This window comes from Ranitomeya imitator, chromosome 3 (genome assembly GCF_032444005.1).
Source record: "Ranitomeya imitator isolate aRanImi1 chromosome 3, aRanImi1.pri, whole genome shotgun sequence".
In the NCBI taxonomy this organism is placed as follows: Eukaryota; Metazoa; Chordata; class Amphibia; order Anura; family Dendrobatidae; genus Ranitomeya; species Ranitomeya imitator.
Genome location: NC_091284.1, coordinates 174,759,467 through 174,776,036, shown reverse-complemented (window position 1 = coordinate 174,776,036; position 16,570 = coordinate 174,759,467). Strand labels below are relative to the sequence as shown.

The 16,570-nt window shown below is 42.9% G+C and overlaps 1 protein-coding gene across 1 annotated transcript in view; it reads left to right on the top strand.

The window, feature by feature from the left end:
- The window catches only part of OTC (ornithine transcarbamylase), a 69,159-nt gene that overhangs the window by 40,618 nt on the left and 11,971 nt on the right, over positions 1–16,570 (top strand). Inside the window, exons 4-8 of the mRNA XM_069761619.1 lie at positions 2,414–2,501; positions 6,236–6,389; positions 9,180–9,302; positions 14,039–14,092; positions 14,370–14,519. Coding sequence (XP_069617720.1) covers positions 2,414–2,501; positions 6,236–6,389; positions 9,180–9,302; positions 14,039–14,092; positions 14,370–14,519 — 569 coding nt within the window. The remainder of the gene's footprint in view (positions 1–2,413; positions 2,502–6,235; positions 6,390–9,179; positions 9,303–14,038; positions 14,093–14,369; positions 14,520–16,570) is intronic.

Here is a 16,570-nt window from a genome sequence, read left to right as displayed (position 1 = left end):
TCGTTAAAAGGCCTAAATTTAAAGATCACACATTTTCTTTGTATTTTATGCAAAAAATGTATTTATATTTTCATCTTTTGCATTTTAAAATTACAAAAAGGAATATGGATCAATGCAAATGTTTGGACACCCTGCATGGTTAGTACTTAGTAGAACCCTCATTTTGCAAGTATCACAACTTATAAATGCTTTTTGTAGCCATTGGTTGCAACACAACCCCAAAGCATGATTGATCCACCCCCATGCTTAATAGTTGGCGAGATGTTCTTCTCCTGAAATTGCCCTTTTTTCTTCACACATATCTTTGATCTTTGTGACTAAAGAGTTCTATTTTAACTTTATCGGTCCACAGGATTAGTTTCCAAAATGCACAAGGCATGTGTAGATTTTCTGCCGCTTACATCTGATGCTGAATGTGATAGTGAGGACGCAGAAGAGGTTTTCTTCTCATATTTCCGCCCATTTTCTTCGTCCTCCTGCTGCCGGAATCGGCGCCTGTGCAGTCCGCGCTTTCTGGCGCCATTTTCTTGAAGATACACTGCAGTGTGTCTTCAAGAAAATGGCGCCGGAAAGCACGGACTGCGCAGGTGCCGATCCCGGCAGCAGGAATCGGTGCCTGCGCAGTTCGCGCTTTCTGGCACCATTTTCTTGAAGACACACTGCAGTGCGCAGGCGCCGATTCCAGCAGCAGGACAAAGGAATGAGGTGGCGTAAATAACAAATTGCTGTGGCATGAAGTGCCACAGCTTCATGCCACAGCAATTTGTTATTTACGCCATTCCTTTCCGCCCATTTTCTTGGTCCTCCTGCTGCCGGAATCGGCGCCTGCGCAGTCCGCGCTTTCCGGCGCCATTTTCTTTCTGGCGCCATTTTCTTTCCGGCGCCAGAGTGTCTTCAAGAAAATGGCGCCGGAAAGCGCGGACTGCGCAGGCGCCGATTCCGCCAGCAGGAGGACCAAGAAAATGGCGGCGGAAAGGAATCAGGTGGCGCAAGTAACAAATTGCTGTGGCATGAGGCTGTGGCACTTCATGCCACAGCTATTAGTTACTTACGCCACCTGATACGGGGAATATACTACGGAGCATCTTATGGAGCAGCATATGGGGCATATGGATAGGAGCAGCAAATTAAAGAACGGTGGCACAGGATGGGAGCAGCACATGACAGAACGGGGCGCAGGATGGGAGCAGCACATGACAGAATAGGGCAGCACATGACAGAACGGGGGTGCAGGATGGGAGCAGCACATGACAGAACGGAGGAGCAGGATGGGAGCAGCACATGACAGAACGGGGGCGCAGGATGGGAGCAGCACATGACAGAACGGGGGCGCAGGATGGGAGCAGCACATGACAGAACGGGGGCGCAGGATGGGAGCAGCACATGACAGGATGGGGGCGCAGGATGGGAGCAGCACATGACAGGATGGGGGCGCAGGATGGGAGCAGCAAATGACGGAATGGCGGCGCAGGATGGGAGCAGCACATGACAGAACGGGGGCGCAGGATGGGAGCAGCAAATGACAGAATGGAGGTGCAGGATGGGAGCAGCACATGACAGAACGGGGGCGCAGGATGGGAACAGCACATGACAGAATGGGGGCGCAGGATGGAGCAGCACATGTCAGAATGGGGGCGCAGGATGGGTGCAGCACATGACAGGAGGGGGGCGCAGGATGGAGCAGCACATGACAGGATGGGGACGCAGGATGGAGCAGCACATACCAGGATGGAGACCATATACCAATATAAATGCTCGCTACCCGGACGTAGAACGGGTTCAATAGCTATATATATATTGTGCCTAAAATAAAGAGAGAATGTATCATCAGGTTCCCTTTAACAAGCAGAAGTCACCCTATACGCTTCAGGGTATTGTTGTCACTTATGTTTTGGGTGCTGCTACAAGTGTCGTTATGCCCCTTACAATTTCATAATCTGAACAACCCTTAAAGGGAACCTGTCACCCCCAAAATCAATGGTGAGGTAAGCTCACCGTCATCAGGGGCTTATCTACAGTATTCTGTAATGCTGTAGATAAGCCCCCCCCCCCCGATGTATCCTGAAAGAGGAGAAAAAGAGGTTAGATTATACTCACCCAGGGGCGGTAGATAAGCCCCTGGTGACGGTGAGCTTACCTCACCATCGATTTTGGGGGTGACAGGTTCCCTTTAATGTAATTGTGCAATGAACAAAATATGAATCATTTATTTTTATATGGGGACTTTGCCTATAAGTCTAACCAACATGTGTCAGAGCACAGGCTTATGTTCATGCAGATTTATCTTTTTTGTCCTCAGGTTTGTAGCACTTCTCAGATGGCAGGTCTTGGGGGTGCATAACTGATGTTTGTGATACTTTCTGACAATTTCCAGCCGTAGAAATAAACTTACATTTCTGTTATATACTTATAGGATTTGCTTTACTTGGAGGACATCCTTGTTTTCTCACTACGCAGGATATTCATTTGGGAGTCAATGAAAGCCTGAAGGACACAGCAAGGTCTCTTTCATGTTGTCTGTTCCCTACAGATATATCTGTTTATATGAGAGAAATGCACTTTTGTATTAATCCAACCCACGTACAGAGTTTTATCTATAGAGCTGTGCGCCCAATTAAAAAAATGCTAGAATAATAAAATAACTTTGTCCAGGAAGATCTAGTTACTATACATGATTTAATGCTTAATTAGTCTTTGTAGCATAGATAAAGCTGTGACTACTTATTGGCGGTATTGTAGTGACAGCAAACATGTAGGGTTATTATAGCAAGTAACTGCGCAATCAATCAGGTCTGGATTTCAATAAGTATATATAACTGTATAAGTGAATTTGGAGTAGCTCATGCACACACATTATTTTTTTCCCTGACTGAATTGTAAAAACTGCATCATCTCACTTCTTTCAGCATTTTTTTTGCAGCGTTTTTTTCACCCATAGAAAGCAATAAGTAAGTGCAAAGACGCAGTAAAAAATGCAGGTATCAGATTTTGCTGTGTTTTTGGTTCAAAAACCTAAGGAAGTTGCATAATTTTTTTTGGGGGGTGCGCTAAACTTGATCAGCATTGCACAATAGACAATAAAAACGCAGCCAAACCTACTAGCATGAGAGCTGGTTTTGACGCAAACACGCAACATGTGAACATAACCTTTGGCGGCTCGAAGAGTGGATGGAGTGCCTGTACTTGATGTGAACAGACTCACATTCAGTGGTCAGATCGAATTGGGTTTAAAGGCTTACTTTCCACCTCTAAAGTATTATAGACATAAAAGATGCTCCCCAGCTCAGAATTCTCCTTTAAAGAGAACCTATCAGTTGATTCATGCTGCCCAAAGTACGGTCAGCATGAATCAGAACCGGACTTCACAGTTGCAACCAGTTTTTTTTCCCTGAAACGCTCCAGTGTTTCAAGAGAAAACATTATTTGAAGATCCACCCGAGAACTATAGAAATGGATGAGATTAGCTTGGTGCCGCTCTCGGTGAGTATATAGGGAGATACTTGTCAATCACCTGGAGAGAAGGCGGCTGAGGGTGTCACTGGACTTGTCTCGTCTATTTCTATAGTCCCCGACTGCATCTTTAAGTAGGAAAATAAAGTGGTATTCACCATCTGTAAAGCATAATTTGTTTAATAAATATCCATAATGGATTTAATAGAATAGGATGGATTTTTTAATGGATATTACAAATTATGTTTTACAGATTATCTTCCTACTTGAAGCAATTGTCTATGTTAAATAGAGCACCACAAGATCAGTTTCAGCCCCATTTATTACTGTATTACTGGCATTCTGATTGTGCCAAGCGACTTTTTGCATTACATTGGATCTTTAAAATATGTCAGACTAGTCTCCTCTCTGGCTATTGTCCCTAAGATAAAAACATGTCTGGCTGCAATTGTGCAGATTGGCTCTCATTCATCCTTTCCGTGGTTTGGGCATCAAGAATCAACTGATAGGTTGCCTTTAATGCAACAGAGTTAGAGACCTCAGGAGCTCTTAAAATACAAATCTTACTCCAGTTCCAGACTAGAGTAAAGGTACCTTCACACATAACGATATTGTTAACGATATCATTGCATTTTGTGACGTAGCAACAATATCGTTAATGAAATCGTTATGTGTGACAGCGACCAACGATCAGGCCCCTGCTGGGAGATCGTTGGTCGCTGAACAAAGTCCAGAACTTTGTTTCGTCGCTGGATCTCCCGCGGACATCGCTGGATCGGCGTGTGTGACACCGATCCAGCGATGTCTTCACTGGTAACCCGATGTTTACCCTGGTTACCATCCTAAAAGTAAAAAAACAAACAGTACATACTTACCTACCGCTGTCTGTCCCCCGGCGCTGTGCTCTGCTCTCCTCCTGCACTGGCTGTGAGCGTCGGTCAGCCGGAAAGCAGAGCGGTGACGTCACCGCTCTGCTTTCCGCCGCTGTGCTCACACAGACAGTACAGGAGGAGTGCAGAGCAGAGCGCCGGGGACAGACAGCGGTAGGTAAGTATGTACTGTTTGTTTTTTTTACTTTTAGGATGGTAACCAGGGTAAACATCGGGTTACTAAGCGCGGCCCTGCGCTTAGTTACCCGATGTTTACCCTGGTTACCGGCATCTTTGGTCGCTGGAGAGCGGTCTGTGTGACAGCTCTCCAGCGACCAAACAGCGACGCTGCAGCGATCCGGATCGTTGTCGGTATCGCTGCAGCGTCGCTTAATGTGAAGCTTTGTGACGAGGCACAAACAGAGGTGCCCACCACTTGTCAGACACCCTTGATCCATTAGCATCTGACTGTGGCACCTCACCTTATCACCTGAACAATGCCGGTCTTAATGAATCACAAGCTTCTGATTCCAGCATGCCTCCTCATAAAGACCCATTGTCTTGGTGAATCGGGCCTTTGTTTCTATAATCTATTAAGGACCAAAATACTCTGCTAATTAATTTAATAATGTATCTTTGTGGGTGTCCGTGATACCTTTGTTTATGACCCAAATCTTGAAATCTGCAGCTACTACTGAAGCTTTGGAGCTTGCAGTATCTAATTGATTGAACTCATAAGAAAACACTATAGCCTTAATTCATCAAGACTGGCATTTTGTACAGGTGTGTGCTTTTCAATTTAATTCAAGATTTAGAGTGTAAATGGGTTAAATCTGCGCTGCCGGCAGAAGAGTGATGAGGAGTCAGAAATCCAGGAATGCGGTTTATTGGTCCACACGTTTTGAAGTGTCCCACTTCTTCATCAGGACAAACTCCAGCGATTGCTCATCACTCTTCCACTGGCAGCACAGCATTAACCCATTTGCCATTCCAATCCTTGATGTTCTCATTGCCATGGGTCTCCAGCAGCCTAGGCCCTCTTAGTGGTTGTGAACACACAACCCGACCAGGTGAGCACCATTGCACACATTCTATTAATTTTAATACCGATAAGATTCTATTGCGCTTATTGTCCTTCCAGCTCTACTTTCAATGAGGTTAGCAGATCTTTCACCTGCCATGAGCCACCACAACAAATGTACTCTAGTCAGGAACTGGTGTAAATTATGATGAATGTATTGGCAATGCTTGGCCACGACCCCTAAAGACTAAACTTCACTCATTTATTCAAGAAAGTTGACTGAGTTGGCCGTCAAAAGTTGCAAAATATTTGCTCAAGAACAAGTTTTACTCCAAAATTCAGGCAAAAATTGTTAAATGAATTGTCCCCTGCTTTGATTGCAGGCAGACAGAATTTTATTTATCAGGTGTGTTACAGGATTTTTCAAAAGTTGTGATAGAGTAGGGAATGTTATAAAATTAAGAAATTCCTATTACTTACCCCTTGAATTCCCACCACTCCAGGAGTACCCCTCTGCTTGAAGCGGTGATGTCTTGTCCATCATTCTTGTGATTGCTGCAGGACATCACTGGCCAACATGTCATTATCACAGCAGCTGAGGGAACCCTCGGAGTGAAGGTGCTCGATAGGCCGAGGCTTGCATTATTTTATAACGTTACCACTTGTATCACAACTATACAATAAAAATGTCTCTAAACTCTGAGTATGCAGTGTATTTGGGATCTGTATGAGAAAAACTAAGCTCTGACTGCTGTAATAATATATTATCGAAAGGGGCAAGATGATGTTGATAGATGCCGATTCACTTTAAAGATGAGAGACCTAGGAAAATAATCGAGTGCTTAGTGATTTAATTAAATATGAATCATAAGTAATGAATTTTTTCTCGCACTAGGGTTTTATCCGGCATGACAGATGCTGTTCTAGCTCGGGTTTATCACCAATCCGATCTGGAACTTCTGGCTAAAGAAGCTTCAATTCCAATAGTGAACGGGTTGTCCGATGACTATCATCCTATCCAAATCCTAGCCGACTATCTCACTATTCAGGTTGGTTTCACAAATGAATCATTCACACTTGTCAGTCAGGTATGAGGAGCACAATCCTGGGAATTCCTCTGGAGCGTTAGTGCTATCAGCATGAACGGCATAGAAATCAGGCTCGGGCTCAGTGGGAGTTATGTTGCAGTTCTCTCCGTTGCTAAGCAATCCCATACTGTGACTAATAACCACTGCAAGCACATCAATCCCTGAACGTTCTGTCCTATAGGAGATCGGGTCTCAGGAATGAAAAACAATGTTCACTTGAACTGCATATCATTTGTAGAAATTGCTGGAAGTCATACATTAATTTAGACAGATTTGTTCTGTACGCACGCTGTTATTTTATGGTGCGGATTAATGATTCTCTAAATACAAGCATCTATTACGGAGCATGTCTGTGTCTCGGCTTCAGTCATTCACCCCGACTGAAAAAGATCCAAACCCTTATTTCAATAAAGATATTTTTGCACATGCACATTTGCTTTGTAAATGGAGCCTGTCAGGTGATACATACTGCCCAAACACAGTGCGGCTCAGTCACCAGCAGCTATTAAAAGTAATATTTATTTAATATATATCGTTAAAGGATTGTTCACAAAAAAAAATCAAGTTAACTTACTGATTGCTAGGGGTCTGATCACTGGGATGCCCTGTGATTTCTAGATCGGGCCTTTACTAGAAGCTCACAAACAACGGTCTCCGGTTTCAGCCTGAATGATGCATAGGTGCACATGTGTTGCCTCTACTCCATTCATTGTCAGTGGGAAGAAGCTGATCTCTGCCCTCCACTGTCCCATAGACAATAACTGGAGTTGAGGCTACGCAGGCACACCTCCGCTCCATTCAGAATGGGACTGCAGAGCCCCAATCTCGAGGTCGTGGAGTGTCAAAGGGATCAAACCTCAGAATACAAGCATTTAAGTAAAAACAAATGGCCCCAAAAGGTGGACAACCCCTTTAATGGATCTGTGATAGCACCAGATATGATACCAGATTCTTAAAGGGCACCTGTCACCCCGAAAATCGCGGGTGAGGTAATCCCACTGGCATCAGGGGCTTATCTGCAGCATTCTGTAATGCTGTAGATAAGCCCCCGATGTTACCTGAAAAAGGAGAAAAAGACGTTAGATTATACTCACCCAGGGGCGGTCCCGCTGCTGGTCAGGTCGGATGGGCGTCTCCGGTCCGCTCCGGCGCCTTCTATCTTCTTTCCATGACGTCCTCTTCTGATCTTCAGCCACGGCTCCGGTGCAGGCGTACTTTGCTCTGCCCTCTTGAGGGCAGAGGATAGTACTGCAGTGCGCAGGCGCCGGAAAGGTCAGAGGCCCGGCGCCTGCGCACTGCAGTACTTTGTCTGCCCTCAACAGGGCAGAGCAAAGTACGCCTGCGCCTTAGCCGTGGCTGAAGATCAGAAGAGGACGTCATGGAAAGAAGATAGGAGGCGCCGCAGCGGACCGGAGACGCCCATCCGACCTGACCAGCAGCGGGACCGCCCCTGGGTGAGTATAATATAACGTCTTTTTCTCCTTTTTCAGGTAACATCAGGGGCTTATCTACAGCATTACAGAATGCTGCAGATAAGCCCCTGATGCCGGTGGGATTACCTCACCCGCGATTTTCGGGGTGACAGGTTCCCTTTAAAGCCTTCTTTGATTACAGCTCGCAGGACTTGTACTATCCTCTCTCCATTAAAATACATGGGAGAATCTATGTCTTCCTTACATTGGTGATTCCCAAACCCAGCCTCCTATATGACATGGTTTAAAGGAAAACTAATCTTAGAAAAAAAATGTTTAGAGAAATATAGTTATGTTCTTAGTTTGTTAGCTTGCAGCATTTTCTGCATGATCCTGAAAGAGTCAGTCTTGGAGCAACCCTCCAGAGGACACAGGAGTGAAGATAAAGGAAGTGACTGGGATAATTATTACCGTATCTTATTTGTCCTTTTTTCTTCAAGACCACCCACACACTGCTACTAAACTAAACATAGATCATCAAAGCAAAATCGATTTGTTCCTTCACACCTCCTTAAATATATTGAATCACCATTGAGAAAAGCATTCTGACTTTACAGTGAATGTAAAATAAGGTTTTTTTTTTATAAATCTGCTCGTCTGTTTTTTAATAAATCTCTTCCTGTGAAAAATATGGTATACCTTTAAATGGAAAAAGATGTGGACATATTTTTATTTGTTTTTATTTTGTTCTGTGTGAAAAGCTACATTCATACTGCGATATACATTCAGTATTAAATAAAGAAAAATGTCTTCACGTTTAACCTTTGTCAAAAAGACATGGCTGTAATGGTGCTGTAATACTAATTACGGTACATACAATTACATTGATAGTTTGATGAAGAAATTAGCTTTGCGGTTCTTCTTTAATCACTATTTGAAGTTTTCTGTTAATTAGATTTTGGTGCATTTTTGGTTGGACTGTGCTCTGGGTCTTCTCCTCCCCATTTGTGATTCCACAAACCCGTGCAGACAGGCATTTGGTTTATTATTATTATTAATGTAGGATCACTGCTGAGATTTCAAACAGATGATTAAAGGAGAACCAATAAGTGGATTTCTTTCTCAAAGGTATCAATTTATTCTGTATTTCTGCATCATTACGGCCATGTCTTTACATCACAAAATCGTGCTGACAGGTTCTATTTAACAGCGTTGTCTAACAAGCAAGTCTATGTTGTTATTATTATTATTATTTATTATTATAGCGCCATTTATTCTATGGCGCTTTACATGTGAGGAGGGGTATATATAATAAAAACACTAATGATCTCTTACACAGGAACATTACGGCTGCCTCAAAGGACTAACAATTTCCTGGATTGGTGACGGTAATAATGTCCTCCATTCATTCATGCTGAGCGCTGCAAAATTTGGAATGAATCTTCACATTGCAACACCGAAGGCAAGTGTCATAATATCTTCATTGTAAAGTCAAAATATGTCTGTGGTAGTGCTGTCCAATAACTATAGAAAATGACAGATTTATTAACTCCACAAAAGAGAAGATTTAACTGCCTAACACCAATTCTATTATGTAATAGACAAGTTTTGCACCTTCTGTGACAGTTTTGAAAGTGTTTGAAAACGGAGAGTGACTAATCATAAAATCTGCCAAATTTATTAACGGCATATGTAGAATTTTTGCACAAAGTGTTGACATACAGTACACCAGCCATAAGTAAAGAATACTGTGTCTAGTGAGCTGCTCTAAAATTTTGATACAGGAAAGAAATATATCTTGGTACCGTGTTAGCCAGTAGATAGAAAAATAATTCATGTCACCTGTCTTATCCATGGTTTTTCCCTTTTTTTTTTCTATGCTATGTTGTGCATAAATATGTGATTCTTCAGAATTTGTTTTAGTCTTTGCCTGATGAAGAGACCTGTGTAGTCTTGAAAGCTTGCAATTTGTTACCATCTTTTCAGTTAGCCATTAAAAGGTATCAACCACTGAGGACTCTCAATTCTAAATATTTTTCTAGAAAAATATTTAGAATTGAGAGTCCTCAGTGGTTGATACCTTTTAATGGCTAACTGAAAAGATGGTAACAAATTGCAAGCTTTGGAGACTACATACGTCTCTTCATCAGGCAAAGACTAAAACAAATTCTGAAGAATCACATATTTATGCACAACATAGTATAGAAAAAAAAGGGAAAAAAACCATGTATAAGCCAGGTGACATGAATCAGAATTCCCATGGGTGATAAACAGTTACGTCCATAAATATTGGGCCAATTCTTAGATAAGGATTGTTTTATTGTCCTCTGATTAGGGTCTCTGTTGTGATGACCCCACATGGTCTGAGGGGCAAGTTCCTTAGTTGATGTAAAAAGACATAAATCCGTGTGACACATTCATTCCTTCAGTGAGAGTGTCAAAGGTCGTCATCAGCTTATATTCCCAGACTCTTCTGTCTTTCTGCGATTTGAAGTTACCTTTTAGTACAAGTAATTTCATATCCATAATATTATGATTTGGGAGACAGAAATGTATTGCCACAGGTATATCCATTCTTTTTTCTTTTATTGTATGGCGGTGAGAGTTCATCCTTGTTCTCAGTTTCTGCCCTGTCTCCCCGACATACAGACCCCCAGTTGGACATTTAGTACAAATAATTAGGTACACCACATTAGAAGTGACACAGCTGAAAGTACCTGGGATCTTGTAGTCCTGATGTGAGTTGGGAATCTTTATCTTTTCCGTGGTCATTATAAATGGACAGGTTTTACATTTTTTCTGGTTGCAAGGAAAGGTACCTGCAGCTGTTGGAGAGGACAGGGAGCTCTTGACAATGATGCTTCTTAGATTTGGGGGCTGCCTAAAACACAGTAGTGGGGGGTCTGGTAAAATGGATTGTAAGCGGGCATCTTTTTGCAGTAAAGGTTGTAATTTCCGTGCAGCTCCCCTTAGCACCTCCAGATTTGGATTGTAGGTAACTACTAGAGGTACCTGGTTATTTTCTTCTTTAGCTTTGTAATGTAGCAGGTGATTCCTTGATATTCTGGTGGCTCTTGTGATCTGGTTTTCAATTGTTCTTGGATGGTAGCCCTGATTCAAAAAGGTCTTTCTGAGGCGACCAAGGTGTTCATTCCTATCCATTGGGTTGGAACATATACGATTGTATCTGATGGCTTGGCTGTAGACAATAGAGTTTTTTATGTGTTTTGGATTGAAACTGTCCCATTTAAGGTATGTTGGACGGTCGATTGGCTTCTGATACAGGGATGTTTCTATTTTATTGTTCTGCAGCTTAATGATGGTGTCCAAAAAGTTAATTTCAGTGCAGGAGTAGTTGAGTGCCAAGTTAATGGTAGGATGAAATTTATTAAACTGTTCATGGAACGTCTTTAGCTGTGGCTCAGACTCCGTCCACATGATTAAAATGTCATCAATGTAGCGGTAGTACGCCAGAGGCCTGATGGGACATGAGGACAAAAAGTCACTTTCAAGCTTGGCCATGAAAAGATTTGCATACTGTGGGGCCATTTTACTTCCCATTGCTGTGCCAGTCTCCTGTAGATAGATCTTCTTGTCAAACTCAAAGTAATTGTGGGTGAGGATGAATTTTATAAGTTTCACCACAGAATCTGCATCGGTCCCTGTGTTTTCCAGGAAGAATTTGCAGGTATTTAATCCATCCTGGTGTGGGATATTGGAGTACAAAGATTCCACATCCATGGTGGCCAGGATGGTTGGACTTCTCAAATATTTTTCTAAAATTTTGAGAAACTTTCAGCAATTTTCACTTTTTTTGTCTTCTCTTACATTTGTGTTCTTTCCTTTTTTTAAGATATCGATTAATCTCCCAAAATATGTTGTTGTCAGGCTAGCATATTTGTTAAGTACAATGTCAGTATCACACAAGATTTATAGTGGTTGGGAAGATGACAAGAGAGCTGTAAAACTACTTTTAGAGGGTCATGTTTGACTTGTTCACATCGGATTGAAAAGCTTTATTCTAGTTACTTCTAGTTCCCCGCACCCCAGCCTCCCGACTTCCAACTTGCTGGGGACAGTGCGCTCCTAATTGATCCACCATTCAGACAGCTGCCATCATTTCACCGTTGGCCCACACTTTATTCTCTCTGATGTTGCAAGAAGCAGCAGCTTTTCTTCTTCACCATCGGAGAAGAGGAGGAGCACTGAAGCTGACTGATCTCAACGATTTGGCATGCTTCAAAGTAGTGCTTACAAGTAGTGATGAGCGAGTATGCTCGTTACTCAAGATTTCCGAGCATGCTCAGGTGTTCTCCGAGTATTTTGGGTGTGCTTGGAAATTATGTTTGAGTCGCCGCAGCTGCATGATTTGTGGCTGTTAGACAACCTGAACACATGCAGGGATTGCCTGTTTGTTAGGGAATCACCATATGTATTCAGGCTGTCTAGCAGCCGCAAATCATGCAGCTGCGGAGACTCAAATATAATATACGAGCACACCCAAAATACTCGGAGAACACCTGAGCATGCTCAGAAAACCCGAGAAACAAGCATACTCGCTCATCACTACTTATAAGCTCTAATAGAAAGAGTTTGTAAACGCTGCACTCCTTGCATAGCAATATTCATATTCATCTTAATGAAAAAGAAAATAATGACTGAGAAAAAGTATTATGCATAAACCAACTATTCCTGGACCCGTAATCAAATATTTTGAAAAACTGCACATCCCAGAGAGGTTTGCACTTAAGAATAACCTGTCAGCACTATTTTGTAATGCAAAGACGGAGGGGCCAGGAATCACAAACAGGCAGGGAAAGGGTCAACTCATGTAGACCCAAGTCTAATTAGCAGAAAAATTAAAATATATATTAGAAAAGAACAACAAAGCAGATTTCTTCACCAAATGTAGCAATATTACAAAATCGTGCTGACGGGCTCTCTTTAAAATATTTTACTGTAGATGATAATATATACATAATGCATTTAGCATAATTCATCCAATATATTTAGCCCTATCAGGCTGTCCTTAGGTAGACCTTTACAATCCATCGTGCATGCGATCGCTGTCTCTGTGAATGCTATATCTTATGGAGACTGAGAAAGTTTCATTACAGTGCTGTATTTCTGCAATATGGACAGTGGATTATAAAGTTCTACCCAAGGACAACCTGATATGGGTGAATATATTGGATGAATTATGTTGAATACATTTTGTATATATCGTTTGCAGTAAAATATTTTCAGTGCAAACCTTTCTGGCATTCTTCTTGCCTCGGAGACGAGCCAGTGCTGGTAGACTGCGGGTGGCCAGTATCTTAGTCAATGAGCAGCAAACAATAGAATTAAAAGTTCCAGTGTTCTTCAGATTAGAGTGAATTTTTAATAAGATGTAAATTGTAAAGTTGCATGTTGTTATTTTATCCAGAACTTGAGAATAACCCTGTAATCTATGAGTGCAGCCAGACAGATTACAATCCCATTGCAGTACTCGGATTGGCCGGTGGCTCTTCTGACCTGAGCGTGACAGCATATATTTCTATGCAGCTGTCAGGCTCGGGTCAGGATAGCCGATGGCCATTCCGAGCATTGCGATGTGATCGTCGTCTGTGCTTTACGGCCATTACAGCTCCCTATATGTCACTTTTTCTTGGGACATTACTAGAGATGGTGCAATTCAATTTGCAGGACCAGATCCAAGAGTGATATGCAGTTACTGGATGGGAGCATTGAGAACTGCCTCCTACCTGACGGGAATCGTGGCGCTTTTCTTTTGACATCCTCACACAACGATGGTGATGTCACACCAGGCCAGCTAATCAAAACAAGAGCCGCGGATGGTGGGAGGTAGGAGGCGATCCTCAGGTCTTCTGTCCAGCAGTCACCGATCACTGATTCGGCTTATAGACCAGGTCCTGCCATTTGATTGGCATCCACTCTAAACTTGACCTCTAGAAGGTGTTTGGATAATGCTATTTGGCAGAGAGAAATCCTACAGCAACATTTCTGGGGTTGAGAAACCTAGCATAAAGGTTTCAATATTCTTGCAGCTCCAAGTTAATCCCTGATTAATTCTTATAAAAAGAGAACCCCTTCCTCATTTCATGCATGTATTTCTTCAATAAAATAATGATATGCAATATATACATATATTTTGATTTATTTTTATTTAAACAATCATCTTATTTTATGTTCCAGGGATATGAACCAAATTCAGCGGTCACTGCGGCTGCTAAGCAGTTTTCAAAAGAGGTAAGAGTTTTTGTTTTATCACAACTGATGTGAATATATTTGGTATCTTGCATAATATGATACTGCCAATATAGGCAATAAAAAAGTGGCACCGACTGCAGTGAATCTGGTCCATGTGTGTAAGATTTCTAGATTGGACCCAATTAACTGAATCAAAATATCAATATTATTTTTCCCCAGACTTGTTGTTATGGTGATATGTTATTTTGTGCTGAGATCAGCACTGCTCTGTAATATATAGAAAGTTGTCTGATGTGCACATATTTCTGTCTTCTAGTCTGGAACCAAGCTGCTTATGACAAACGATCCCCTAGAAGCTGCCAGTGGAGCCAATGTGCTGGTTACAGACACGTGGGTGAGCATGGGACAAGAAGAGGAGAAGAAGAAGCGGCTGCAGGATTTCACAGGTTACCAGATCACAATGCAGGTACATGATGGATTGTGTTGGTATTTGTACGACAAAATGTGTACACTGAATTCTGTAGACATTACATTTTGGCTGTAGACTTCGCACTTTTCCATGTCGGTTAATTACTAAATGAATCTTGGCGTTTTTTTCAAAATACCCTTTGCTTGTATAAATAAGAGATGCAAATCTGAAGAAGAAGAAGAAATTGAGGTACCATGGCAAACAAATATAAAGAGAGAACCAACGGGTACTTGGTAAACGGGAGGCTGATAGGACTAGAGAAACCAGAGGCGGAGCGATGGTCCGATGCTGACCTAGACGGAGAAGAGATTAGAGGGTAAGAAAAGACTGGGATAAACGGAACAGGTAAGTATCAGCGAACGTAGGACTGATACGAGAACAACAGAGACTCAGAAGACACAGAGCAGAACCGGCGGAGACAAAGATGAGGCACGACTAAACACAGGACACATACGGAAGAACCACGGAGCAGGTAAAGCAGGGGCACTGGGCAGACAGGACAGACCACGGGAAGGACTAAGCTGAGGGACCAGGAAGACACGAGGGAATGATAGGACTAGTAGAAGAAAGGAGCCAGGGACCAAAGGATACACCAGCAGAGGCTAGCGTAAGCACAATAGATAACCAGGCGTCTTACCGGTGCAGACACCGAGAAGAAATAGAGGATGGGTGCCGCCATGATGGGGCGGAGCCAGTGGGTCACGACCTCCCAGGAGGCTTAGCGATGGGAGAAGCGCGACTGCGCATGCGCGAAGCGCTGACGCGCCGCGATCCCAGGAAGAGAGACGGAGAGCGGCGAGGAAACCCATCGGAGATGCACCGAGGGCAGGCGACGGACAGGTGAGTATCCACAGACGTGACAATACTTTAATTAAAAAGTCCCTATAGTTTCCTCACTACTTTGTTTAATTGCTTTATTTCTTTGACTACTGTGTGATGACGCTTTGAGAAACCCAGTGCATGCTGGGATACAGAAATGGATTGTCATCAGGAGGCAGATGCTGCAGTCACTTCTAATGGATGCTTGTCACTATGCAATATTCTTCTCAGTGCACAGTGACAATGCGCTCTCTCGCCGGCTCTTATTAGAAGAGACCAGCCAGCAAGAGAGCGCACTGTATGTGCGTATTGTTAGGCAGAGTAGTGAGGGAACTTCATGGACCTTTTAATTAAAGTATATTGGGAAAAAAATAGATTATGACATTAAATAGATAGAGATTTAGGATTAAAACAAATTTTCGCTTTGGACCACTTCTTCAATCATAGAGATCACACGGACAGCACACTGATGGCATCTGTGGACGATTAGTGACTCATAGACTTGAATGGATCTAAGACTCTGATCATAAATAATCATGTCTCTATGAATTTTTTGCAGACACATGGCTGCATAAAAATATCTGAACATTTAATAGATTTTAATGGTTTTGTGTTCCATCCATGAAAAACATGGATAGAACATGTCAGTGAGAAACGTCTCCTCCTGATCAATTCCATCCTTGACTAGTTGTTGGAGGAAATCTTCTCCCCTATGGCCAAGGGGATAAGGCTAAGGGTATGTGGACATGACATCCTTTTCAGGCAGTTGGACCTGTGGAGATTTTTAAAGGGAACCTGTCACCCCCAAAATCGAAGATGAGCTAATCCCATCATCATCAGGGGCTTATCTACAACATTCTGTAATGCTTAGATAAGCCCCCGATGTATCCTGAAAGATGAGAAAAAGAGGTTAGATTATACTCACCTGGGGGGACGGTCCGGTCCGGTCCGATGGGCGTCTTGGTCTGGTCTGGGGCCTCCTATCTTCTTACGATGACGTCCTCTTCTTGTATTCACGCTGCGGCTCCAGTGCAGGCGTACTTTGTCTTTGGAGGGCAGAGCAAAGTACTGCAGTGCGCAGGCGCCGGGAAAGGTCAGAGAGGCTCGGCGTCTGCGCACTGCAGTACTTTGCTCTACCCTCAACAGGGCAGACAAAGTACGCCTGCGCCAGAGCCGCAGCGTGAAGACAAGAAGAGGACGTCATCATATGAAGATGGGAGGCCCCGGAC